The sequence below is a fragment of the Mytilus galloprovincialis genome, chromosome 11, assembly GCF_965363235.1.
Source record: "Mytilus galloprovincialis chromosome 11, xbMytGall1.hap1.1, whole genome shotgun sequence".
NCBI lineage: Eukaryota > Metazoa > Mollusca > Bivalvia > Mytilida > Mytilidae > Mytilus > Mytilus galloprovincialis.
The window spans coordinates 22,227,360-22,255,299 of record NC_134848.1 but is presented as its reverse complement, the minus strand read 5'-3'; the positions used below and the strand labels follow the sequence as shown (position 1 = coordinate 22,255,299).

General features: G+C 31.7%; 1 protein-coding gene across 1 annotated transcript in view; it reads left to right on the top strand.

Annotated features, from left to right (window-relative positions):
- Positions 1-27,940, top strand: part of LOC143051873 (uncharacterized) — a 41,030-nt gene that overhangs the window by 1,158 nt on the left and 11,932 nt on the right. The window contains exons 2-11 of the mRNA XM_076224862.1: positions 3,392-3,491; positions 7,505-7,563; positions 8,111-8,219; positions 8,555-8,605; positions 9,621-9,773; positions 11,986-12,090; positions 13,720-13,842; positions 14,706-14,786; positions 20,123-20,212; positions 22,084-22,206. Of these exons, the coding sequence (XP_076080977.1) occupies positions 3,392-3,491; positions 7,505-7,563; positions 8,111-8,219; positions 8,555-8,605; positions 9,621-9,773; positions 11,986-12,090; positions 13,720-13,842; positions 14,706-14,786; positions 20,123-20,212; positions 22,084-22,206 (994 nt within the window). The remainder of the gene's footprint in view (positions 1-3,391; positions 3,492-7,504; positions 7,564-8,110; positions 8,220-8,554; positions 8,606-9,620; positions 9,774-11,985; positions 12,091-13,719; positions 13,843-14,705; positions 14,787-20,122; positions 20,213-22,083; positions 22,207-27,940) is intronic.

The following is a 27,940-nucleotide window of genomic DNA, read 5'->3' as shown; positions in this document are numbered from 1 at the left end:
AATTGAATACGCCAGACCCGCGTTTCATCTACATTAGACCCATCAGTGACGCTCAGATTTAGAAGTCTGATGTTTAGTGTTTGTCGTTTGTTGCTGTGATTCATCAGTGTTTTTCGTTTCTCGTTTTTTATATAGATAAGACGTTATCCTATTTGAATTGTTTTACACTAGTCATTATGGAATCTTTTATAACTTGCTATTCTGTGTGAGCCAATTATTCGTGTTGAAGGTCTTTCACCTATAATTGTTTACTTTTTTTCACATAGTAACTTGGATGGAGAGTTGTCTCATTGGCACTCATACCACATTTTCGTATTTTTTTTAATATTTTGTTTTCTTAGCTTTAAATGTGTTTTCTGCATTAATTTCCAATCATTAATAACAATTCGTCATCTGTTGTCCGGAGTAAATGTTTTAACATTTTTCCTCAACGTCATGTTATTTTTATGAAGGAATGCCTAGCTACTAATCGTATTTTCGAATGGAACACGCCTTTTAACGTTATTTTAAATATACAGAGTCTTAAAAAGTTTGCTTTTAACCAATGATATTCTTACTATCATCACTCCAACAGTTCCTAAGCGTATTGGTCCATTTCTGTTCATGAATTGTAGAATTCGCGAGGACCTGAAGCGACCAAAATGAAGAGTAGAATATGCGGAGAAAATGATGAAGATACAACATTACAATTGCTTTCATTAACAAACTCCCTTCGAGCTGTTTAAAGTAAAATATTGCTCTGTGCATGCATAATATATGACTTACATAAAATGGATTTAGGGTATCGAAAAGCTAAATATGTATTTGTTATATTTATTGTGTCTGTTTATTTAACGCATCAATGTAAAAATATCGGAAATTGATGAGACTGTCATTAAAGTGAGAGGGTTAGCGCTATAGAACCAGGTTTAATCCACCATTTTCTACATTTGAAAATGCCTGTACCAAGTCAGGAATATGACAGTTTTTGTCCATTCGTTTTTGATGCGTTTTGTTATTTGATTTTGCCATGTGATTATGGACTTTCCCAATTGATCTTCCTCTAAGTTCAGTATTTTTGTGATTTTACTTTTTTCAGAGACGTTTGTAATGTGTTGTTATCTTTATTAAAGGTTTCATCGCAAAGAACGTAACACGTTACTGTGGAAAAGCCAATCTTACATTGATTTGCCTCTGATTTAGCCATGTAGAAAGAGTAGAAATACTTTATATTCGGAAGAACTTATGAATGAGTATTTCAAGATCTACTAGTAATTGCTTGGACAGATCAATGTAATATACTGTTAAATATAACGTTCAAAAGTATTATCACAAATTGTGCACTCAAAGGTTGTAAAGAAATATATTTAATCTATTCACATATGCTGCACTCATAACCATAAAAGATCACTAAATATATTTAAAATATTTTGCAATTTTACGGTGCAACACTATAAAAAAGAATTATTTTTATTTTCATTCTAATACTGACTCAACGTTTATAGTACATCTCCTTTGATGGAAACGGCCGCACACCTATTGAATATACATATGCACGCGACCTAGATACTAAATAACATTTACTCTTCCGTTTCGCTTCGCTCTCACCTCATGTGAAATTTACTGACCCCATATATATCGTATTAGGTCACTAACAAACCATGTAATTAATAGTATGAGAACTTACCGGTTTTGTGAAGAAAGAAACTTAAAAAAGTTTTTTAACATGCAAATACCGATTACACCAATAAATTGTAAATAAATGGTTGATTGATTAATGTGTGGTTAATTATCATCCCAGTGGCAAATATGTCAAGTATTCCCTCGATGTGATCAAATTAACCAACAATCCAATAGGGAAATTTTGAAAGAGAGGTCACCCGGGCTAAAAGTCGGGTAAAGCGAGAGCAATTTTGATAGAAACAGATAGTTTGCAGGCCATATACGGACCCCTTAAAAGAGCTGTTGTTATGTTTTTTAACGTGCAAAGATCGTGACACTCTCTTCTCGATGCATTGGATTTAACGACTTCGTCTGACTGTTTGTGTACTTGAACATCTTGCACAGTTAAATGTACGCGTCACTTAAGCATGATTTATTTTTAGTCAGGTTGAAATAAGACCAATGGGACCCTATTTATATTCCCTAGTAATCCATATAGGTGTATAAATAAAACTTGGTTTTCAAAATTTGTTTGTTTTAATGTTATGATACTGGTGTACATACTTACAAAATACGTAATGAACACTCTCGTAAAGTGCAAGAACAACAACATTTTTTTATACAAGCTGACCTCCCACCCGTATTCAAGGTTAAGGTTTGTGTTGGTTGGTTATGTAGGATCATTACAACTTGTACTGAAATGATATGTATGACATAACTTAAGGGTACTTGACCTTATACAGATTAAACCACGGATTGACCCATGATTTGGTGTTGTACAACGAGCGAAAGCAAACCGGTCCCAGGTAAAACTTCACATAAATTCAATCACCCATGAATTAATTCGTTTGATGTGTTTTATCATTTGACTATGCAATTTGGTTAGTTTTGAGTTTTCATCGGAGTCTGACCGCAGGTAACTCATTCATAAATGCAAATCAAATTGGGAGTAAGATTCGAACAGTCCTAATAATTCATGACGTTGATGGTCAGTTGACAAATTTTACAACAGAAAAGTGTATGAAACGTCATGTTAGAATGGCAGTTATCTACCTAGTAACATTAAAAAACTCATCAGAAATGATTCAAATTAACATTTTACAGAGTTGACAACAACAATAAACATCGATTATCATTATTTAGGGCCAAAACGGACTTTAAGACCAGATTCAAATTTCCCAACATATGGCCTTGAATTAATATGTATATAACTTAATATACAAAAGGTGATTTTAAATTGGTTCTAAAGTCTGTATATATATCTAAAACCCCTAAATGATGAGCACATCTTGCATCTACTGCTTAAACGTACAATTCATTCTGTTATGATACAAAAATGTGCCAATTTTATTGATAGCAGGTTGCAGCCAAAGTAATCTCTGTTATTACATTGCTGTAAATTTAAGAAATAACAATCATACATAATTTAAGATTCATAACGTCATAATTGATAATGTGATAAGCCAAAACAAAGCTATTCATATGAAAAAGATAATTAATAAGAAGTAATCCTTTCGTAAACTCAATGGTATAAGCATAAGTGAAGAAAAACAGATCGATAAATAGTGCATTGTACGAATGCTACAGCTATTACAGATTGGTGGTTTTTTTTTACCTCGAGATAAAACTATTTTTATAGTTGCGGATCTCTTTTTTTAATTGTAAATTATATTCAGTTACTCTCACATTGTTGTATTAATGAAGATTTGCGTCTTTAATATAAAAAATAATATTTTTTCATTTACCACAGACAACATCTCATTCCCGTTGCCCAGCATTGAACCGAAGTGTGAGATGTGAAAGTTACCCAAAAGTTGATCAATGTCAAACAGATACAAACTGTCATGGTGGTTAGTATTTACATATCTCACACAGCGCTCAACTGATATTGTGTTGAGTATTTAACAAATCAACACAGATACCAACTGTCATGGTCGTTAGTATTTAACATATCATACATTGTCTAACACAGATACAAACCGTCATGGTGATTAGTATTTGCAGATACCAACTGTCATGATGGTTAGTATTTTAAATATCTAACACAGATACCAACTGTCATGATGATTAGTATTTGACATATCTAACACAGATACCAACTGTCATGATGATTAGTATTTTACATATTTTACACAGATACCATCTGTCATGACGATTAGTATTTTACATATCTAACCCAGATACCAACTGTCATGCTGGTTAGTATTTTACATATCTAACCCAGATACCAACTGTCATGCTGGTTAGTATTTTACATATCTAACACAGATACCAACTGTCATGATGGTTAGTATTTTACATATTTTACACAGATACCATCTGTCATGATGATTAGTATTTTACATATCTAACCAAAATACCAACGTTCATGCTGGTTAGTACTTTACATATCTAACACAGATACCAACTGTCATGATGATTTGTATTTTACATATATATATGTTACAGTGAATTTGTATAATCAGGGATTATGTAGAATCCCTGATTTTTCAGGGAATATGTAGAATCACTAAAATCATTAGTAATTATATATAATCCCTGAAAATGACCAGTGATTTTATATAATCACTGAACATTTTAATAATTATTCTTCAAATTCCCTAATATTTTTTTTTTAGGGATTATGAATAATTTAAGGATCCTTTGTTTGATAAAAAAGAAAACTACATATAGACTAATTATCATTTTTTACTTTCATAGTTAGTTTAAACATATTTTATTTGCTGAATTAAAGCAAAATGGATTAGACACAAGTAAATCATACTTTCATATTCCTTGTAGATGAAATAATTTTGCTTTTAAAACACAGAGGATGATCTTAAAGATACAACCAACTGAAGGTTTAGAGATAAAGTTGATGACTTTCAAAATTAATATTATCAAGATTCACTTTAAGGCGATAACTTTACATGTTTATTAAAAGCCAGAGTCCAATGGATATTCATGTTCTATTTGTAAATCCACAGAGCATGTTATTTGTAGTACATGGAAAACAAATGGTGAAGACGATTATGGAACATCTGTTTTTTTGGTTTTTTTTTTTGTTTTTGTTTTGTTTTGTTTTTGTTCAAATGAACAAGAAATTTAAACAGAGAGAACTTACGCATCTAAATGTATAGAAAAACTAAGGCTTGACAATTAGAACAAAGGTTAAGAGGAAACTGGCATTTGGTGTAATATTCTCTTAAAATGATTCCACAGGGTAAAAAAGGAAAGGGGAAGCCAAAAAACTTAATGATATTTGTTCACCAAAAGTCTGAAAAAGGATATCGCCTGGCCAAAAAACATGGTTTCTTGCTCGAACCAGTTCGGTATTGCTAATTCCCTTTTGGGGGGGATACCTACAGATGTTTTTACTGAACACTTTATTTCTCTTAAGCGGGTCATACATTTGATTCGATATGTGAATGAAAATGGTTGCTAAAATGTGGATATTGTGGTAATAACAGATGTGAGGCATATATTTTAATATATTGAGTTTAACATTTTAATATATTGTGCCTAACATTTAAAAAAAATAGGGTTATCATTTTGATATTTTGTGCTGAACATTTTACAATTATGTTTATACAGTGTAAAGCTATTTTATAATGATCATTTATAGCATAAATTATTTGACTTTTATTCATTTTCTTTATAAATTAAAACTATTTCTTCATTTCAGTTATTATGTATAATCCCTGACGTTTTTTCTAGTAATTATACAAAATCCCTGAAAATTTTAGTGACTATATATAATCCCTAAACTGGCCAGTGATTCTACATAATCCCTGAAAAATTCAGGGATTATGTAGAATAATACATAATCACTGATTATACAAATTCACTGTTACATATATATAACACAGATACCAACTGTCACCATGGTAAGTATTTTACATATCTAACACAGATCCAACTGTCAGGATGGTTAGTATTTTATATATCTAGCACAGAACTGTCATGATGGTTAGTATTTTACATATTTTACACAGATACCAACTGTTATAGTGATTGGTATTTTACATATCTAACACAGATACCAACTGTCATGATGATTAGTTTTTACATATATATATATAACACAGATACCAACTGTCACCATGGTTAGTATTTTATATATCTAGCACAGATACCAACTGTTATCATGGTTAGTAATTTACATATCTTACACAGATACCATCTGTCATGATGATTAGTATTTTACATATGTAACCCAGATACCAACTGTCATGCTAGTTAATATTTTACATATGTAACACAAATAACAACTGTCATGATGGTTAGTATTTTACATATTTAACACAGATACCAACTGTCATGGTGGTAAGTATTTTACATACCTAACTAGATACCAACTATCATGATGGTTAGTATTTTACATGTTTAACACAGATACCAACTGTCACCATGGTTAGAATTTTACATATCTAACACATATACCAACTGTCATGATGATTAGTATTTTACACATATATATATATATATATATCTAACACAGATACCAACTGTCACCGTGGTTAGTATTTTACATATCTAACACAGATCCAACTGTCATGATGGTAAGTATTTTATATATCTAGCGCAGATACCAACTATCATGGTTGTAAGTATTTTACATATATCACACAGATACTAACTGTTATATTGATTGGTATTTTACATATCTAACACAGATACCAACTGTCATGATGGTGATTATTTTACATATCTAACTAAAATACCAACTGTCATGGTTGTAAGTATTTTATATATCTTACACATATACGAACTGTTATGGTGGTTAGTGTTTCATGTATTTTACATATCTAATACAGATACCAACTGTGATGATGGTTAGTGTTTCGTGTATTTTACATATCTAACACAGCTACCAACTGTGATAGTTGTTAGTATTTTGAATATCCACACAGATACCAAATGTCAATATGGTTGTAAGTATTTTGCATATCTTACACATATACGAACTGTTATGGTGGTTAGTGTTTCATGTAGTTTACATATCTAACACAGATACCAACTGTGATGATGGTTAGTGTTTCATCGATTTTACATATCCAACACAGATATCAACTGTGATGATGGTTAGTGTTTCGTGTATTTTACATATCTAACACAGCTACCAACTGTGATAGTGGTTAGTATCTTAAATATCTCACACAGATACCAAATGTCATTATGGTTAGATAGATAGATAGATAGATAGATAGATAGATAGATAGATAGATAGATAGATAGATAGATAGATAGATAGATAGATAGATAGATAGATAGATAGATAGATAGATAGATAGATAGATAGATAGATAGATAGATAGATAGATAGATAGATAGATAGATAGATAGATAGATAGATAGATAGATAGATAGATAGATAGATAGATAGATAGATAGATAGATAGATAGATAGATAGATAGATAGATAGATAGATAGATAGATAGATAGATAGATAGATAGATAGATAGATAGATAGATAGATAGATAGATAGATAGATAGATAGATAGATAGATAGATAGATAGATAGATAGATAGATAGATAGATAGATAGATAGATAGATAGATAGATAGATAGATAGATAGATAGTTTATTCTCATAAAACCATGCAAGTACAAAGGTTACTGATAATATACCTAAAAATACAAAAATGCATTAGCATTTTACATATCTTACACAGATTCAGTTACCAAAAGTTTATAATTTCGTATTCACAAAATCCCAAAATTTTAATCCTTAGTTAAAGGATAAATTTTACGTGTTTGGTATCTTATATGTATACATGTTTAAGCATGCAATTAACTTTTTATCTGAAATTTTTTCAAATGAAAATTGTGTAAAAATACAAATGCTGTTGTTCAACATGAATGAATTCTTTAATTTTTAGGTAAAGTATGTTGCCCACAAAAATGTGGAAAAGAATGCATAACCCCAACACTCCCAATCGTAAGTAATATTCGTTTGCAGTGATGAGAAACAGCATCATTTTCTTATACGACAAAAAATCATATACATTATATATATTGCAGAAATGACTAACACCATTATTGATATAATATGCTATATTTCATTTGAAAGCTAGTAGAAAATGTAGGTGATTTATCAAAATATCTGAACAGCATTGAAAGAGGACGTCCAGCTACAAAAACATTTGTATACTTTGTGTTCAAAATTAATATATTTAATGCATTTATACTTTTGTTTCACACATCTATACTCTACCATATAAAGACACCCCGTTTTAATTTGTTTATTCCAAAAGGTTTATCTTATTCAATATACTAGTAATAGATTCGTCAAATATTTCAGCAAAATTTATAAACTATCAATAATGTCCGTAATAAATAATTAAAAAACAAAGATAAAATTAGGCTTTGATAAGTAAGACGAAACATAATTCATCTCAATTGTTTGTTTTAACAGTTTCTAGTGTATGTATTATTCAATCGCAGTAGAAACAAAATGCAGATCTGTTTTTTTAATAATCAAATAGGGTAACCGTCCAGGATGTCCAGTTTGTCTAGGCACCCAAGCCGGCACAGAATGTCCATTGTGTGTTCATTTCCAGAATCTGTGTAGCGCAGATACAGAATGTAAACCAGGTCAGTGTATTGTTCGTATCTTACCTCCTTAAGATTGTTTGGGGATATCATTGGTTATAAACTAGCACGCGCTAATTGTTTATAATAAACACAGGGTTAGTGGTGCCTTCATTTTAATATTGTGTTAGTCGCAATGTTACGTTACTTAGTAAAGACAACATGACAGTGAAGAAAAATCGGAAACGTTTTGCCCAAACAACAGATACAGATATTAATTATGAACAACGAAAAATGGACAGCCAAATGAAATATATTTTTAGATTTACACAAGTCAAAATCCAAAACACAGTGCATTTCAAATACACATTTTGTCTAATGAAAAGATATATTTTTAGGTCAAGTGTGTTGCTACAATCCTTCCTGTGGTACATGGTGTAACAATAAAGGTATGTGAAATCTATTTGGCGACGATAAGTAAAATTGTTTGTTTTAAGTTTGCAAAAGAGGGACGAAAGACACCAGAGGGACAGTCAAACTCACAAATCGAAAACAAACTGACAACGCCTGGCTAAAAATGAAAGAAGACAAACAAACAAACAATAGAACACATGACACAACATAGACAACTAAATAATAAGTAACACAGGGATGACTGCTCTATCCATATTTTGACTATTTTATAAATAAGGTCTGTTTTTGTTCACGCATAGTTGTAAATATAACGGAATTTGATTAGACTGTCGTAAAAGTGAGAGGTTTTGGGCTATAAAACCAGTTTCAATCCACCATTTTCTACATGCCTGTAACAAGTCAGAAATATTCAGTCTATTCGTATGATGTGTTTTGTCATTAGATTTTACCATGTGATCAGGGACTTTCCGATTGAATTTTCCTCGGAGTTCAGTATTTTTGAGATTTTACTTTTTACCAATAAACAGCATACATGTAGCTGATATGCAGATCTTTCTTCCCATTTTTATACAATTCATTTTCTTCATTCTGTTATTCACTTTTTTTTTAATGATATAGTTTACATGGTTGACGCGCTTTTAGAAAAAAATAAAATTTCAAAAGAATGATAATAATGTATAGATAAATAAAGTAAGTAAATGTATAGATACAGAAAGTACGTAAAACAGGCACAAAAGATGTCAGACGGACATTCAAACTCGTACATAAAAAAAACTGACAAGCCATGGTACAAAAATAGAAAGACAAACAGACAAATAATAGTACACAAGACACAACATAGAAAAATAAAGACTAAGTAACACGATGTATAGATGCAGAAAAACGGTATATGTATAGATAAAGAAATTAAGTAAATGTATAGATACAAATAAGACACGTTCCTACTTACAAAAGCGTTTTCCAACATTACTATTATCTGAATACTAGGAGAAGAAACGTAGACTCTTATAGAAATAAAATATCATTTCATTAAAATTGATTTTTATTCAGAGCCCGTAAACAAGCCAGGACAATGTCCACCTAACCTACCCGGTCTCATCTGTCCGTTATTTGTTAGGCCAGGAGATTGTATTAATGATGGAAGTTGTCCTGGTAAACAAAAGTGTTGTCGTCAAGGATGTTCCAGTGGTTGTGTCGATCCAGGTAATAATCTATATTTGATGTAACGCGTCTTCTGATTGGTTGATATTGTCCATCTAACACATTCGGTCGTAACTGTCCGTTATTTGTTAGACCAGTAGATTGCATTAATGATGGAAGTAGTAAACATTAATATATTTCGCAGGCGGTAAAACAATAATGCTAATAATATGTCTGTGGTGCTTAATTTTTGGCAGACTGTTTATATATATTCTTTTTTATATACAGCTTATTTATGTATAGGTATTTAACCATACTATTCAATTACGAGAACTCTGTTAAAAAATCATTTCCTTTGTTTGTTTATAATCTGACAATAATTTACTAACTGTTTGATTTTGGCCAATTATATCTATTTAAGTGAGCGTTGTAAAATTAACCCACATGAACATGAGATTGGAAATCTGCATTCCTGCTAAAAAAAATATCTGCGCATTTATATTATAAGATCGCTTTTATGAACATTTTGACTTAGTTCATTCCAGGTTTTCAGTTCTAAATAGTTAGGTTCGTAACATTTTTAAGGTACTGTTGTTTGTATTCTTAACTCGTTTTTTTTTCTGCCGGAATCCATATAGGTTTCGGTTGACATCTATGTTCCTTCTTATTTTACCTATAAATCAAGAGAATCCGAATGTAGTAGTCAATAATCTGATTCAGTAAGTATTTAATTTCCTTCTCAGTTTCTTCTCGAAAAAGAGCTATAAATATGTTGCAAAAAACAAACCTTATTAAAATTAAAAACCAATTGTTCAGAGAACAATTGAAGGTCTTTCCATCAAAACAATGTATTTTGATATGAAAAGTTGTGAAACTAACAATTTAGTAAAAATAATTTGTTGATATCTTATACAGTCTTTGGATATAAGTGAAAATAAGCCAAATTCAAATATTAGAATATGACCTTGACCTTTGACATTGACCTAATTTTTATTTTTTGGGACCAAGGACGTCAAATCAAAAGATCCTAGGTCTCTATCACTTATGATTTATAAGATAGAAATTCATATCACTTAAATCAGATGCATAAGGGGAAATAACTCTCATATGGAGCGGTCATATTAAAATGTCATTTCAATCGTCAAATGATAGCTCCTAGTAAGCTGATTCCAAAAATATATTGTTTCCATACATTTTTTTTTAGATAAGGGAGATAATTTGTTACTTCCGGTTTGAAAAATGTTACTTCCGATTATATTCGAAGGACACTAATTCCAAAAATATCTGGTTCTATATACTTTTATATTAATAAAGTACAAAAAAATAGCTACTTCCGGTTTACAAAAGGTCACTTCCGGTTGTTTTTTTCAAGGTTAAATGGTTTGATACCTTTTTCTAAAAGTTGTATATCTTTATCATGTAAACATATAGAATAAAAGCAAAGGTCAAAATGTAGAACGTCAAATTAAGCTATGACCTTGAGATCAATTTCAAGGTCATAAACCAAGGACCTCAAATCAAAAGACCATAGGTCTTAATTATATTTAGTTAATGAGTTATATCACCAAACGCGTATTTTTAAATACAAGAGGGGAGAAAACTCCCTTTTACATTCAACGTACGCTTGCAATCAAAATTTACATCTTACGACATGTCGCAACTAACAATTTAGTAAAAATAATTTGTTGATATCTTATACAGTCTTTGGATATAAGTGAAAATAAGCCAAATTCAAATATTAGAATATGACCTTGACCTTTGACCTTGACCTAATTTTCATTTTTTGGGACCAAGGACGTCAAATCAAAAGATCCTAGGTCTCTATCACTTATGAATAATAAGATAGAAATTCATATCACTTAAATCAGATGCATAAGGGGAAATAACTCTCATATGGAGCGGTCATATCGCTTCGGTCAAAATAGGACAAATCATGCGAAGGATATAACGAGCAATTTTGTAAAAAAAATTTGTCATAATCTTTTACGGTTGCGAAGGAGATGCGCTAACAAGGAAAACAGTGTTTGGGGAGATAACTCCTACAAAGAAAAGTATTTGTTTACGCAGGGTAAATTTCAAAAGCGCATAAACTGTTCGATATCATATACAAAATATCTAAGCGACATATTGCGAAACAAATGTTTATCGCAAGAACAAAATTAGGCGGAAGAAAAAAAAAAAAAAAATAATCAGAAGAAAAACAATAGGTCTTTCCACAGAAAAGTGGAAAGACCTAATAATGTCATAAATGTTAATACATTTACACTTGTTACAGAACCTAGATGTGGAGACCGTCCCCCACACACTTGTGCTATATCCTGTCCCTTCGGATATGCTCTCGATGAAAACAAATGTCCAAATTTTTGTAAATGCAACACAGGTATGTTCTGTTGTACTATCAATACTATTGACATTGTTTCTCCTCAATACACAGATATTATATTTTATGACTTAACATTCGACATAAAAACACACACAAACAAAACACATTAAGACATTTCATAGAATTAACGGAATTGCAAAAAAAAAAAAAAACGAAAGTGCCTTTACCAATTTTGGAATATGACAGATGTGATCCATTTGGTTGATGTGTTTGAGCTTGAGATTTTGCAATTTGTTTCGTGTCTTTCCGTTTTGAATATTTCTTAGAGTTTTATGATTTTACTTTTTCTTGCGTTAATGTGTGTTACAGAAAAAATTTATATATGCTGTCAAATATGTGTGTTTAATTTACAATTCTTTGTCTATGTAGTTCAATTATGTAATGATATGCATTTATTTGCATCCAACTGCTTACAAAACTACGTTCTTAATTTCTCAATTCAAGACCGGTTTCCGATGATTGTAGCATACATACCTATCCTCCTTTACTGTTTTGGATGGTTAAAAGGTGTACTATTGTTTTAACACTTCCTGTAATAATTAAGCATTTTCAAGTTGTTTTTTGTGCTTTGTTATCGATCTAAGGAGATAGTCCCTTATAACTTGATATTTATTGTTTATTGGTATGGTGTGCTGTGAAACCGTTGTCCCAAGTTGTACACCCGCAAACATGGTTTACCTTTTCTTATTACACAACGTGCCAGGTCAGAAGCCTGTTATTCAGTGACTGTCGTTTTTTGTTCTGTACATAGACATGTGCGTTTCTCTGTATTGAAAGTCGGTGCCGTATTTCTGTCACGAAGGGTTGTAACTTTTTGGTTTGGCTAGCAATAAAACCAGGTTCAACCCAGTATTTTTCTCTGAGAATGTACTGTACTAAGACACAAATATGGCAATTGTTATAAGAAAAATAGTTTCAATATATGTTGGCGTTGGTTTTTGTTGCACTTTAGTGTGTCTGTTGTTCCTTTGTTTTCCTTTGATAGTTAATGTGTTTACCTCGGTTTTAAATTTTAGCCCAGGTTGTTTTTTTACTGAATTTGAATGTTGAAATTTATAAATGTGACGTTAAATCTATATTGAAAAAAAAACTTAACACCGAGTTCTTACTGCTCACACAACTTCGTGCTTTTCTTTGATGAGTTTTTACATATGCAAGTGTATAAGAAAATTTAATATAAATTGCAACGATCAGGATCTTTTTTTTTTTGTACTTTCTGACCAAACTAAATATTGGTGATTATGAATAAAAAATAAAAACACAAAAATACAGCACTTCGATTGAAATTCAAAACGGAAATTTTCAAATCAAATGGCAAAATCAAAAGCTCAAACAAATCAAAAGAACGAATTACAGCTGTCATATTCCTCACTTAGTACGGGCATTTTCTTTGGTGAAAAATGGTGGATTGAACCTGGTTTTATAGCTTGCTAAACCTCTCACGTGTATGTCAGTCGCATCAAATTCTATTATAATTACAGCGATGCGTAGTTGTTTTTTAGCATATTAAAAAAAAAAACAGAATTTAAAGTCAAATCAATTCTTCAAGTGTGTGGCAGAAATTTTAGATTATACGCAATCTATGCATTGGAACTCATATCTTTTAAATTTTGTGTTCTGTTTCAGGATGTGCGGGTAATGTTCTTCCAAAACCTTTCATCAACTGTGGTTCCGGTCAACAGACATGTCCCTCTCGATATCAATGCACCATACCCCCAGAAGGTGGCAGCGGAGTATGCTGTCCTTATGGTAAGATTTTCTTTGCGTTAAGCAATATCAACCAAACAATCAAAAAAGGTATGTGTATCAATAAAATGAATTAAGCCTTTGTTTTGTTCATTGTTGAAGGCCATACGGTAGTTGTTAATTTCTATGTTATGGCTGTCCACACTTGCTTACATCAACTTCATTTGAGCTTTGGTAGATTGTCGCTTTGGCAATTATACCACAATTCCTTCTTTTAGTATTTCATAGACATCAAGAGATTTACTTTACGTTATAACAGCTTATTTTTGTTTAATAAGGGATTTCCTCGAGCATCATTGAGGACATATTTTTTGTCGATTTCTCATATGGTGCAGCACAATTAATACAGTTAATGCTTTTATGGAACATTCTGTTTAGTCAATTTTGTGGTTCAGTTTAGGTATAAGATTTTTTTTATATATAAAATGAACCAAGTCACGTACAAACATTTCATTAAGGTCCTTAACATGTAGTATACTGGTTCCAAAAAAAATATAAAATGTTCAGTACAAACAAGGTTAGTGTAAAATTGAATACCATGGTCTGTAGTAAAGTTATACTGCTACATGTTTACGTATAAAATTTTGTGAAGGAAAAGGAAAAAGAAAAGGAAACAAATACTGCAGGTTTTTTTCACTGTGTTGAATACCCGTTGGTGGTTTAAGGCTTTTTTCTACTATTTGGTCGGGTTGTTGTCTCTTTGACACATTCCAATTTTCAGTTTTCAATTTTATCATAAAAAAAGAATAAATGAAACGAATATTATCTGTGCAAGGGCAAACGAATAGTTTGCAATTACTAGTAGTTTATAGTACTAGTGCATTTCACATTCATTTACATATTACAATGTACATCTTTATTTTCAGAATGTCCTCAAGTAAAGTGCAGTAAACCATGTCCATATGGTTTTGTCATTGATGCAAATGGCTGTCAAACATGTCAATGTGGTAAGTGTAACTTTTGTTGATGCAGGATTGGAGTACACCATTGCATACGAATTATCATTGTTAATATTTTTCTTTTGTCTCTGGTGGACAGTTGTTTAATCGGCAATCATACCAAATCGCCGTGATTGATATTTGTACAAAGTAAAACCACAAAGATAAGTACTGAACGCCTGGGTATTTAAAACGAGAAGTCCCTAATCAAATGACAATATCAAAAACTCAAACACACCAAACGAATGCATACCTATATTGGTACAGGCATTTTCTTGTGTAGAAATTGTAGATTATTTTACGTTCCATTGATACAACACGCTTTACAAAAGTTAACATTGCATGACTTCGTATAGAATTATTATAGAAACAACAGATAAGAGTTTATTCTTGAAAAAGAAACCACGAGACCGCTTATTCATTGTGGTAAATCTTTCTTATAGGGTATCACCAGCCCAGTAGCCAGAACTTCGGTACTGGCATGAAAATACGTATTTTTTTTGTGTTATTAAAGTTTGCTGTAACAAAATGTTAGAAATTATTATAAATTAAGGAATGTATCAACCTCATGCGAAGCTCTGATTCCTTTCATGGATTTGGCTATACTGTTTGGACCTTTTGGATTATAGCTCTTCATCTTTTATATAAGCTTTGGATTTCAAATATTTTGGCCACTAGCATCACTGAAGAGACATGTATTGTCGAAATGCGCATCTGGTGCAGGAAAATTGGTATTGGTAATGTTATTATACTATTGTGTTGATGTCTTTTCAAAATTAAAACAATTTCTTAACCAACATGTATTGTTTGTGAGTTTATATTACAATGTTATTATGTTTAACGATGAATTGCTAATCAAAGGTCATAACTAATTGAATAAGTTAGAGAAAATCAATTTTATTATGATGTTCATCAAACGCTTCAGACACGGCTTCCTCCGCTTCATTTGTAGGCCTATATCTCGAATTTGACTTACACAATCACCTCAGTACCAGAATCTATGACAAACGAGACGATTTTAATTTTGAACTTATAAATTCCCCCACCTAAGTAGCAATATACCAACTTCACCTGTATATGGGATATATATTTCCCAACTTATTCAATATTCAAGAGCTTGCAGCTCCTACTCAGAATTTTTAAAACGTCATCAGTGTCTGAGTAGAAAGTTGATGAACCAGGGGTATGTCAAAGAACGTCTCGTCCTTTTTCTAAAAAAAAGTTCATCGGAAGGTACCAAGACCTTGTTGATAAATATTCCGTATCAACTTCACAAATAATACATGATGGTCTTGATATATAGATTCTGCGTACTGATGTCGTTCATCATCTAACAACGTGTTTTATTGTTCTTTCATTTGTCTTGTTCTATTATTAATATAACTGTTACTGTTGGATAGTTTTATGTGATATCCATTTAACGTGACTCGGTACTTATACATCCCGTCAATGTGTTTGTATTGTCTTCTTCTTCGCATTTAAAAGTGTTTTGATTTTAACTTAGGAGTACTTTATTATATCACTTAGCATTTAATTAAGTATATACACATAAGTAGTATAATACTTGTTACATGTTACATTCCCACGACTGACTTAACTGATTGTTCATTAACAATTTTGTTTTCCAAAAGTTGGGCTCTTTTAGCATGCAATGCATAGATCCAGTCTTTGCAGATTCGTTCTAAATCTCTCTGCTGAGACGCACCTATAAGGTTGTTCCTAGAACAGTCAACTAAGAATTCGAGAAGGTCCTCGTCAGAATTAAATATACTGCAATAAGGGATATGATTCTCCTCTAGTAGGGATTTTAGTCTATTGTTGTGAGTTTTTCTCACACTATTCAGACTTTCACACAAAACTAGGAAGTGTTTATAATCCTCAGGTCCTACCATGCACAATTAACATTCTGCAGATTTTGTTTCGTCAAATCGGTTGGTTATACTTTGTGTTTTGTAAGTTCCTGTAAGTATCCTGGATTTTATTATCCCTTTGCTAACATCTCTTTTGTGATAAATGACACTGCTCCAACAGAAGTCTGTTTTTGTTAAATTCCAGTTGTTAATTTCCATGTATTTGAGTGTTGTTTAGCTTCTAGCAATTTCGGTCCATCTATTTTTCCAGGTTTTGTCTATGACGTCGTGAGTCAATCGTTTCCATTTTTTTCTCTGGATTTAGTATAATCTCATGTGCGGATGGAAGATCATAAGATTTGAGGATTTTGTCCACGTTTATGTATTAACTATTTGATTATCGTCCTTTGTTGCTAGCTGTATAATTCCAATTTTACACTCAATTGAGTTGGGATCTTTTGATATTCTTAGAAATAGTGAAATGACAGCTGTATGTATGAGTTGCATAATAGATTCTGCTCCGAGCAAGTTATAGATAGCAGCATCGGCAGTTCTTTGTGGTAAACATGGAATTTGTTTATATGTTTTTTTTTATTTCTGAAAAGCTTCTTATTTTTGGATATCAGTTTTAGTAATGTTGAGAATTTCAATTCCATAGAGCATTCTCGGTATAACGTATATCTGCCATAGTTTATACCATTTATTCCATGTAATCCTGCACCTAACAGTGAATACAATGTAGCTCTTGCAGCAGAGATTCTTTTCTCTACGTTTGGATTATTTAGTCTTGTCCCTCAATACCTGAATGTTTGATTTTTGCTTTTCATCTATTTTTTCATTAAAAAGTTGAAGATTTATATCTTAATTCTTCTTGTTAATCAGCAGAATATCAGTTTTTTTTTGCTGTTTAACTTTACCCGATCGTTTTTTGTACAGTTTCCATTTTATGTCATTAAGATATATTTCTATTATGAATTACAAAATACGTTGAACCACAAACGTCAAATTCATTCAATCGCGTGGTGGAATTAACAATTTGTGGATTCTTATAAATTCTATATAACTTTAGGACTATTTCAAATCTCGGTCTATTTCTGAAATTTGTTCTTGCATACTTTTAATTTTTTTAACCCGGTATGCTAACATTGCCTATGTGAAATTTTAAAATTGTTTGTATGTACATTCAAGGATAAATATATGTGACGTATAAAATTTTCTGACGCCAGACACGCGAATCAATGTATTTGTGTTTGTAGATAGATGTTTTTCTGTTCTGTTAAATTGTTTCTTTTAAAATTGTCACACGATGATGACTTCTGTACCCATATTTTGACTATTTTATTTATTGTGTCTGATTAGGTAACACATCATTGTTAATATAACGGAATTTGATGAGACTGTAATCAGAGTAAGAGGGTTCGCGCTATAAAACCAGGTTTAAGGTAGCACAATACAAAGATTTTTCATTCCCAATCAGACGCCTTTAAACTGATGTAATTCCACTTATCTTTCTTTAAATTTTATAAATGAAGTACCAAAAGAAAGAAGAAAGATTAATCTTTCAAATTGTGATAATTTCATTATGACATAATTATTACATAATTGATTGTTATGTAATTAGTTGCTATATTGTGATGTCCATACTTGAATGAATTTAGCTTCCTTGTTATTCCTTGCATCCCAAAATATTTTATAGATTCTTACACAACACAGTTTGACCTCAAAAACTGTGCCTCAGATTTTTCCTATTGCATTTCATTCTCTCATAAATCTTCAATGAAGTATGCAACATCAATTCATAAGAGACCTCTAAATTCAATTGGGTATAAGATTTGTTCTATTGATGTTTTTGGAAATCTGAGACACAGTTTTGGAGGTTAAGCTGTGTTGTACAAGAATCTATAAAATATTTTGGGATGCTATGAAGCACAAAGACGCTAAATTCATAAAAGTGTGGTCATCACAATATAGCAACTAATTACATAATAATTAATTATGTCATAATTATGTCATAATGAAATTATCGCAATTTGAAAGATTAATCTTTCTTCTTTCTTTTGGTACCTCATTTATAAAATATAAAGAAGGATGGAATGAATTACATCAGTTTAAAGGTGTCTGATTAGGAGTGAAAAAATCGTTGTATTGTGCTACCTTAATCCACCATTTTCTACTTTTAAAAAAGCCTGTAACAAGTCAAGAATGTCCATTCGTTTTTGATGTGTTTTGTAATTTGATTTTGCCATGTGATTATGGACTTTCCGACTTGATTTTCCTCCAAGTTTAGTATTTTTGTGATTTTACTTTTTGCAGATAAAAATTTTAAAGATATGAAAATAAACCCAGAAAAATTACTCTAATATTAATGTACTTTTTAAACAATCAAAAAATGTGTTTAAATGTAATATTAAAAGTGTGTTTCAGAGGAATATGTAAAAACTACTTTAAATAAACTTTTAAAATTGAATTCCTCTTCCAAACTTTGTCTTAAAGGGAAATAAAAAACTAATTGTCAGTCTGAGGAATATTTAAATTGCAACAATTTTATACATAAGCAGCTACTCTCAAAATTTAGACTTAGTGATCATTCCCTATGCATTGAATTGGGAAGGTACAGAAACATTCCAAGAGCACAAAGATTATTTAAAAATGTGGATGTGGAGTCCTAGATGACGAATTTCATTTATTGTTGTATTGTGACATTACCATATCATTGCGTTCTATTTTATTCCTTACCTAAAAGACTATGTACCATTATTTCAACATCTTGATGCATTTAATAAACTAAAAAACATTCTTAACCCCATCCCTGAACTTGTTTGTCATATTGCAGTCTTTATTTAGCAGTCTTTAGAACTGAGGGGGTCAGACCCATTTCAGACAAGCTCATGTTTGTGTTTTAAACATCAATTTATAATTTGAACTCATAAAATACATGTATGTTATATTATATTGTATTGTATTTCATTGTATTGTATTTCATTGTATTGTATTGCATTGCTTTTTAATTGTGAAATTGTTTGTTTGTATTGCTTGACCCTTATGTGTGTAATTTTGCAATAAAGATTATATAAAATATATATCCAGGTACATGTGATATGCGTGTTGATATATGCTGTAAAACATTATTTTACATTTCAGTGCTCGTCGAACCTTGTTGTTTATCAATATATGTGTCCCTAATGTCTGAACTCGCGTGTGTGCTACAGTTATAACTAACGAGTTATTTGACATGCTTCATCGTTATTTAAATTTCTCAAATTTTATCAATGTCAATATGACTAGTGAAGAATACAATGCAGGACTATATCTAAATATAAACGATGAATGGGAAAAGTTAGAAATATTTGGTTAAAAAAGAGGGGGGAGTGAAGATCTTGCAATAGAGCATTTGGATATAAATAGACTACACTCATACTATCCAATGATTCGTGTTGACACACTTACAATTTCGTGTCATTTGATTTGTATAAATGCTTTTTTCGCCTTTTTCAGAACCTAGATGTGGAGCTGTTTGTGCTATATCCTGTCCCTTCGGTAATGTACTGGATGAAAACAACTGTCCAATATGTGAATGCAAAACAGGTAATTATGTATTACCAATTGAAATTAACCTTATTATGTATGTATTTAACACGTACGTAATTGTTCGAGCCCTTGATAGCTTGCTGTTCGGTGTGAGCCAAGGCTCCGTGTTGAAGACCGACCTTTAACCTATAATGGTTCACTTTTACAAATTGTTATTTGGATGGAGAGTTGTCTCATTGACACCCATATCACATCTTTTTATATCTACCCAAAAAAGGAAACTCATTTCATAAACCGAATGTATACGGATATAATAATAGCTATGACTCAATTTATTTCACTTGACCGGGCGGAGTTTATCCAGTTCGCTCATAATAAACCAGTCCATCTATAGATAGGTGTTTAAGGATACACTCATCAATGCATTGTCCAGTCATTCTTTTGTAAATTCCTTTGAGGTCACTGATAGGTGATTAGAAATCAGTAATAACTATAACGGCAATCATCGTAATCACACACATTTTCAAAATCGACTGTCCTCATGCAAATTAAAACGTCAGCTCCGCCCGATCAGTTGAAATAACATTGGTAATACTAATAGTAAAAGAAACAATTGTTCATAAAAGGTATGTTCAGTATTAAAGGTAGCTTTTTGATAAATAAATGCATGGTAATAAAAGAATATATAAGCATACCTGACTAAAAGATAAGTAGATTTAAAAAGAAGATGAGGCATACATCAATGAAACAAGACTATACTTTTTGTCAAACTCCTCTTCAAGCTTCGTGTCATCACTGACTCAAAATAAGTTTGTTTGCATGGCAACAATTCTAATCACAATCATACAACTTATAAGAAATGGTGATTAATAAGTCTTGATAGCATCAAGTAAGCGTTTTGCAACCCAAGGATAACAATTTATTTGAATCCGTTCAGAAAATTGCGTTTACACACAAACTATTCTGAATATTTAAATCTGAATAAAAACAATCTCAAAGTACCCATTCAAAACTTATACTTGTGTTTATTGAAAGCTTGCTATTTTGAACGTCGGTTACACTTTAGAATAGATTTCAAAGACACGACGGTGTATATTGTCAATGCCATGAGCATGGAAACGCGTGCACAAATTAATAAATAATAAAAAATAACATGTATTGTGTTTGAAGAGAGCAGTGCACCACGATATGTAAAAAACGCAACATCCTATACATAATATTATGAATGGAAAAGATTTTATAAAACGAACGACTTTCAAATTTTGAAATTTCGAAAAGGACGAGCAGACCCTCGGAACGCACGAAACGTTCATATAATAAAAAAAGATGATAAACAAAATACTACACCAATCAAAAACGGGGGTTCAACCCCGAAACACCCCTTTAATAATGGGGGCATGATGTACATTCAAAAAACAAAACTCGAATGGAGTCAAGGTGCGGTTTTGGAATTTCTGTCAAATGTTCGGACTCCTGTTTTTTCTACGGTACAAGATAAAATAGTTTTCCCATTACACCCATTCTCTTTTCATATAAGACTTAATAACGACTTAATTGCTTATAAACAGTAATTTACCAAAATTAAAGCAGAATCCATATTGTTTTTCTTTTTAAATGAGACCCAAATAGTACCTATGCAAATATAAGGTAAAAGTCCGAGTCAGCATTTTGCCGTCACACTTTCATAAAAATGAAATATCTCGAAAAGTAGCTCCATGACCTCTCGAAAAGTAGCTCCATGACCTATCAATATAGCTAGGTCATTTGTTTCCTTAAATATAATTGTTCTTCCGACTTATAGTAACAATATTAAAGTGGAAAGGGATTAATATAAGTTGAAAAACTGGTTTCCAAATCCACTATAAATAAATATGTTTAAACTAAACAAGTCTGTTTTCCTCAAAACTCACATTTATTTTTTTCTGTAGGATGTGCAGGTAATGTTAAACCAAAACCTTTAACCAGCTGTGGCGCAGGTCAACAAAGATGTCCCCCTCAATACCAATGCAACACACCTCCATTAGGTGGCAGTGGAGTATGCTGTCCTTATGGTATGTTCTTTTTTGTGCTAAAATCCCATCAACCAAACATTGAATTTTACTAATATATATATATATAATTGACGCCCGTCAAGCAAAAACCACCCTTATCGCATTTGACGTCGTTGTCGGTAGTCAACGCTAGAATGTAACGTAGAACAAACCGATTTAATTGCACGTTGAAATTGAGATATTTTTTCTAAACATAGCGTTATCCATGCGAACTGAATAGTATATTCTTATATTACATTTAAATACTTCTGTAAAATAATGCCGTATTTACGATTTAAAATTTAATTTTGTGATAAATTTCTATCAAAACTTTCCAAATGCTTGTTTGACATACGCTGTATATTCTTATTGTCTTGAGAGGGATGATTTATAAACAATATAATAAAATCCCACACATCACCAAGTCTCATTATGACATAGTACCACGATATGTGATGATACACGTATTAACCTTCTACAATATATAAATAATACCAATGTTGTGTAAAAAAAAACACTTAAATATTTTCTAAAAACCACTAAAAGTGTTTTTCCGCAGCTAGATTTCTTTTTTACTTTTAATACGGCAAGTTATTGTATGAAGAACCTAAGAAAATAATTTTATATTTGGCGCAACATTATGCATGCCAAATGCGGAAAATCTTGCATGGTTAATCACACGAGAGAGTTTGCTTACAAGAAATCAAGTACGACAGAGAAGAAAGTCTGTCTGAAATTTTTCGTCTTTTATTTTGCCACGCTTTAATCTGCAATATTTACTACTGTACATAAAACAATAAACCAATTTGTTCAAATGAAAACATTCTATGAGTATTTTATCAGAAAATATATCAAACAAGAATGTGTCCAAAGTACACGGATGCCCCACTCGCACTATCATTTTCTATGTTCAGTGGACCGTGAAAATTGGGTAAAAACTCTTATTTGGCATTGAAATTAGAAAGATTATATCATAGGGAACACGTGTAATAAGTTTCAAGTTGATTGGACTTCAACTTCATCAAAAACTACCTTGACCAAAAACTTTAACCTGAACTGGGACGAACGAACGGACGAACGAACGGTACGACGAACGAACGAACGGACCCACAGACCACATAATGCCCTCTACTATCGTAGGTGGGGCTTAAAAATTTGCAATGCGTTTAAAACTGTTAGTATGAAACAAATATCAGTTCATAATTATATCACTCACTTTAAAAAAAGTGGGGGTATACTGTTTTACCTCTGTCTGTCCATCCGTCAGTCCGTCCGTTCGTCCCATGAATATTTTCGTCGCATATCTCCTAGGAACTACATTGCAAGGATTTATGAAATTTTGGTTTCAGGGTATATATAATTCAGTTATATCGTGCGATGCGTTTTCAGATTCATCACTTAACAACTTCCTGTTTACCGAAATATTTCGGCGGGGGTATTATCAGTAAGCAGAAACTCAATGTTTCACTTGTTTTAAATGCTTTAGAAGTTTACTTAAATCTCCTACTAAAATCGCCAAAATCGGCTTTAGAGGTCCCGGTCACTCATCTTCTAAGTGGAAAGTGGATGGAATTAACTCGGCTCCGGCATACGGCACAAAAACTATACTAAACCTACAATTCGGTTCTTTGGCCAGGATGTTGTCTTTTTGACAGATTCTGCATTTCCTTTCTCAATTTTATTCAGGACAAGTTTTATCTTTATTCTTGTTTTACATTTTCTAAAAGTAAACAAAATATAGGTGTTCTGCTTCCATTCGAAAACAACTATTTTAATCTTTTATTCTTAAATGGTCTGTGTGGTAGGCCATGAAGAAACAAAACAACAAAGAAAGGAAGAAAAATCGTCAGTAATCATTAGAAAATAAAAGATGCTAGAGGCTTGAGCTAGTTCGAAAAATGATTAACAATGTTGGATGCATACAAGAGATTGTTTAAGCTGGTTAATCATTGTTACAATGTTGTCAAATATATGTATACTATTTAATGGTCACAGTTCAATTTCGTTGTATTAATTTTCTTTGATTGTGAATAAAATGAGATGCGGGATATTGTTTGACTTAAATTGAGTTGTTAACTTGATTGAAATAAATATGCAACTCTAGTACGAAAGGTTATACAACGACGAGGAGACAATTTTTAAATTGATTTTTTTTTACTTAATGATCAGAAGTCACTGACTGTATCACCCGTTGTGTAAATCTCTAAATTCACGGAAAGATAAGGTTAACATTCCGATAATAAACTTTCAATGGAATTTTTAAACGCCATGTAAAATCAGAAACAGAAACAAATGCAATTTTGCAATGTTGCGTTAATTTTCAAAAAAGATGATGCTGGATATATTACAATGATCTGTAAACATGAGGCAAGGACTAATTGAGGCAGCACAAGCTGAAAAAAAACCATATAATTAGATCACATCAAATATTCTTGTTCTTCGTATTTTTTTCAATCTTGAAATGTCATACTTTAGATGTTAAAAAACAATCTATTTTACTTTTGCATAATATTGAAATTTTCAAGTTCACTTCGAATCAAATTTCTCTGATAAGGGATACCCAGGCGAAACTTATTATAATAATAGTAATACATAAAAATAGTTAATATTTATTACGAACACGGACAGATTGAAATTTCGCACTTGAGATATATTTTTAATGTTATTTAATAAAGTTTTCAAATGTTATTTTTCGTTTAAATCACTTTTAGTTTAACGTGCATTTTAGTTTGTTTTGTAAACATTGACATGCGTATATATTTATTGCAAGAAATACGGTGACGGATGAAATTGCACACGCAGCTGAAGTTCTCATTTAACGATAGCATTGAAGATAATGCATGTAGAAATGAACTATCCAAAGAAGGCAAAGATATGTATTTATTGGGTAAATTAAATTAAAAGGCGTAGATAAACCCCGTTCTAGATACGGAGAGCGAAAGCGAACACAATTTTACATATACTTTTGACAACAGATAAGTTTGTCGAGATGTATTTCTGTTACCTATAGTATTCGAGAGTCCCGTTTAAAATCTTTGATTAAACACATCAACAGTAATAGAAATACCAAGACAATATCAAAATTTTAATAGACGTCCAAAAAATACATTTTTCATTTGAGGGAATTTCAAATATGGTACAATATTTGAAAAATTATGCTAGTCTGCATGGTTTACCACAAACAGTACATCATAACAGACATGACTCTGAACCTCAGATTGTGTTATCTTCTTGTGAATCAAAACAGTCGGGTTTTGACACATATGTATCAGCATTTCAGACAAATGGAACTGGATGTAGATATAAGAAGATGAATATGAGTGCCAATGAAACAACTCACCATCCATGTCATAATTTAAAAAAGTAAACCCTTATAGGTCAAAGTACGGTCTTCAACACGGAGGATTTATAGACTAGATAAGCCCACTGAACAGAATGGACAAATGTCTGGTCGCCTTGCTGTCCGCACATAATATTTGCATCTATATATTCTGATGTGTGTCGTAGATGGGACTCTTATACTAGTATAATAGTCCCAGGTCGTAGTTATAGACCTTCAACATTGAGATAAAACATACCGTATCGTCGGCTAATAAAGACCCCGATTTGAAAAATATGAAACAATTAAATTAATTACAGCCGATTCCATTGAGTGTGTAGGCAAAGGTAATATCTTTGGTTAGCTAAGGTATACGACCATCCTTTCGGAGTAGCCTGGTCTTACAGGCAGATATATTGGTTATCTGTCGGATGAGTCTACTTTTAAAGGAGTGTAGTTTACCTGAACTAAAAATGACTTCACGGTTAAGCTAGCCGCGAATCAAGCTAACCAAAGCTATTACCTTTGCCTTCACACTCAATAGAATCGGCTGTAAATTGATATCAGTATATTAAACGCCCTATTGGCAAAATATATTCCACTCCTTTAGATTAAATGTTCAAAACATTGACCTTCCACGACAAATTCCAATATTGAGCTCCTTTAATCTATATTTCATTTCTAATTTTATTGTCAATTTGATTTTGAATGGCCAAACTGTTTTAACTGGCAATATGAATTGATTCAATCTGAACCTGAGAAAGATCGAATAAGAGTAAAAATTAGTCAAGTTGATCCTTAATATCAAATAAATACAAACAGACACCACGCGTGAAATCATAAATCATAAACAGAAAACTCAGATGACCATGTCTTAAAATCAAACGAGTGAAACAAAAAAAAAACACAGAAATTTAAAAATTGAGCAACACGAAACCCATGAAAAACAGATAGTGCCTCGGAAGAATCAGGAGTTCACACTTCAGTGTGTTTTTTTCTTTATTACATTTAAGATAACACTGAAATCGCTACCAAAATAAAAAGAATTCTTTTATATTTGAAATCCAACAAATGAAATCTTTATTGTTCTGATATTGTAGGAGAAAAAAAAAATCGGTATATGACTGACTATCTTGCTTTGTGTGTGCTACATGTAACTGGACATTATTAGAAAAATAAGCCTTTGGTCATACTAAACGTTTGGTAGATTTTGTCAAGCTAAAAAAAAATATTGACGATCAAACTGTGATACTGTATCGCATAGGGCACAATTCTTCCAAAAATCATCATCAATAAGATAAGTTGGTTAACATTGTAAGTAAGAGAACGATGAATCTACTTAGAACATGGAGAGATTAGAAACCAATTTTATCTGTTTTGATTAAACCTATTCTATGGTATCAGAAAGTACCATTATTTCATCGTTGCTCATGATAAATCAGAAATTAATTTTGCAAAAAAATGCACAAAATAAAAAGAAAAACATACTCTTTATCGTACTTATAATAGTTCGATAAGTTGGCTCGTCCTGTAGTTATTCCTGCATTCAGAATTGCACGTGTTCGGTAGAAACATCTATATTTAAAAAATCGTCCATATGCTAGGAAGGAATATCAGGCTACATTTTGTCAAGTACCAGGAGTAGAGTAAAGTAGTAAATGGCAGCAAACTTATATCGACGTCAAAGTGTATGATTCTAACGTTACGTTGAATTTTACGTTAGAACACATTTCATGTGTTACTAAAATTGAAATTTCTCAACTAATTTTTCACCGATCGTTTTCAAATTTTTTACATTGAGTTGGCATAAGTATTTTCTGTTTAATTAATAAAAAATCCGATAATTCATAATTTTTGCCATAAGGGTCGTTTTTGCTTGTCGGGTGTCATATATTATATACATATTCATTGAAGTTTACAAACATGTTCAACCCCGCTTCCTTATGTTTGTGCTAATACCAAGTTGGAATCCTGCAGTGAAGTGGTTGTCGTTGGTTCATGTCGGTTATATTTGTATTTCGTAAATTGCCTTTTTGTAGATTAGGCTGATAATTTTCTCAATTGAATTGTCTCACTTTTTCATGTCGGAACCTTTATAGCCAACTGTACTGTATGGGTTTTTCTCGGTGTTGATGGACAAATAGTTGCCTATACTTGCTTACATCAACAACATTTGAGCTTCGGTGGATAGTTGTTTCTTTGGCAATCATACCGGTTCTCTTTTTTTTAATATTTCATAGACAACAAGAGATTTACTTTACTTTTTGTCCTTTTTTTGGTTTTATTTTTATTGTCCTTTTTTTATTAGTTTCTCAATCATGTCAACTTAATAAGTTTGACCTCGAGCATCACTGTTGTCGATTTTACATATCGTGCAGTACAATTGATTCAGTCAATGTTCGAGGGTATCACCAGCCCAGTAGTCAGCACTGGGGT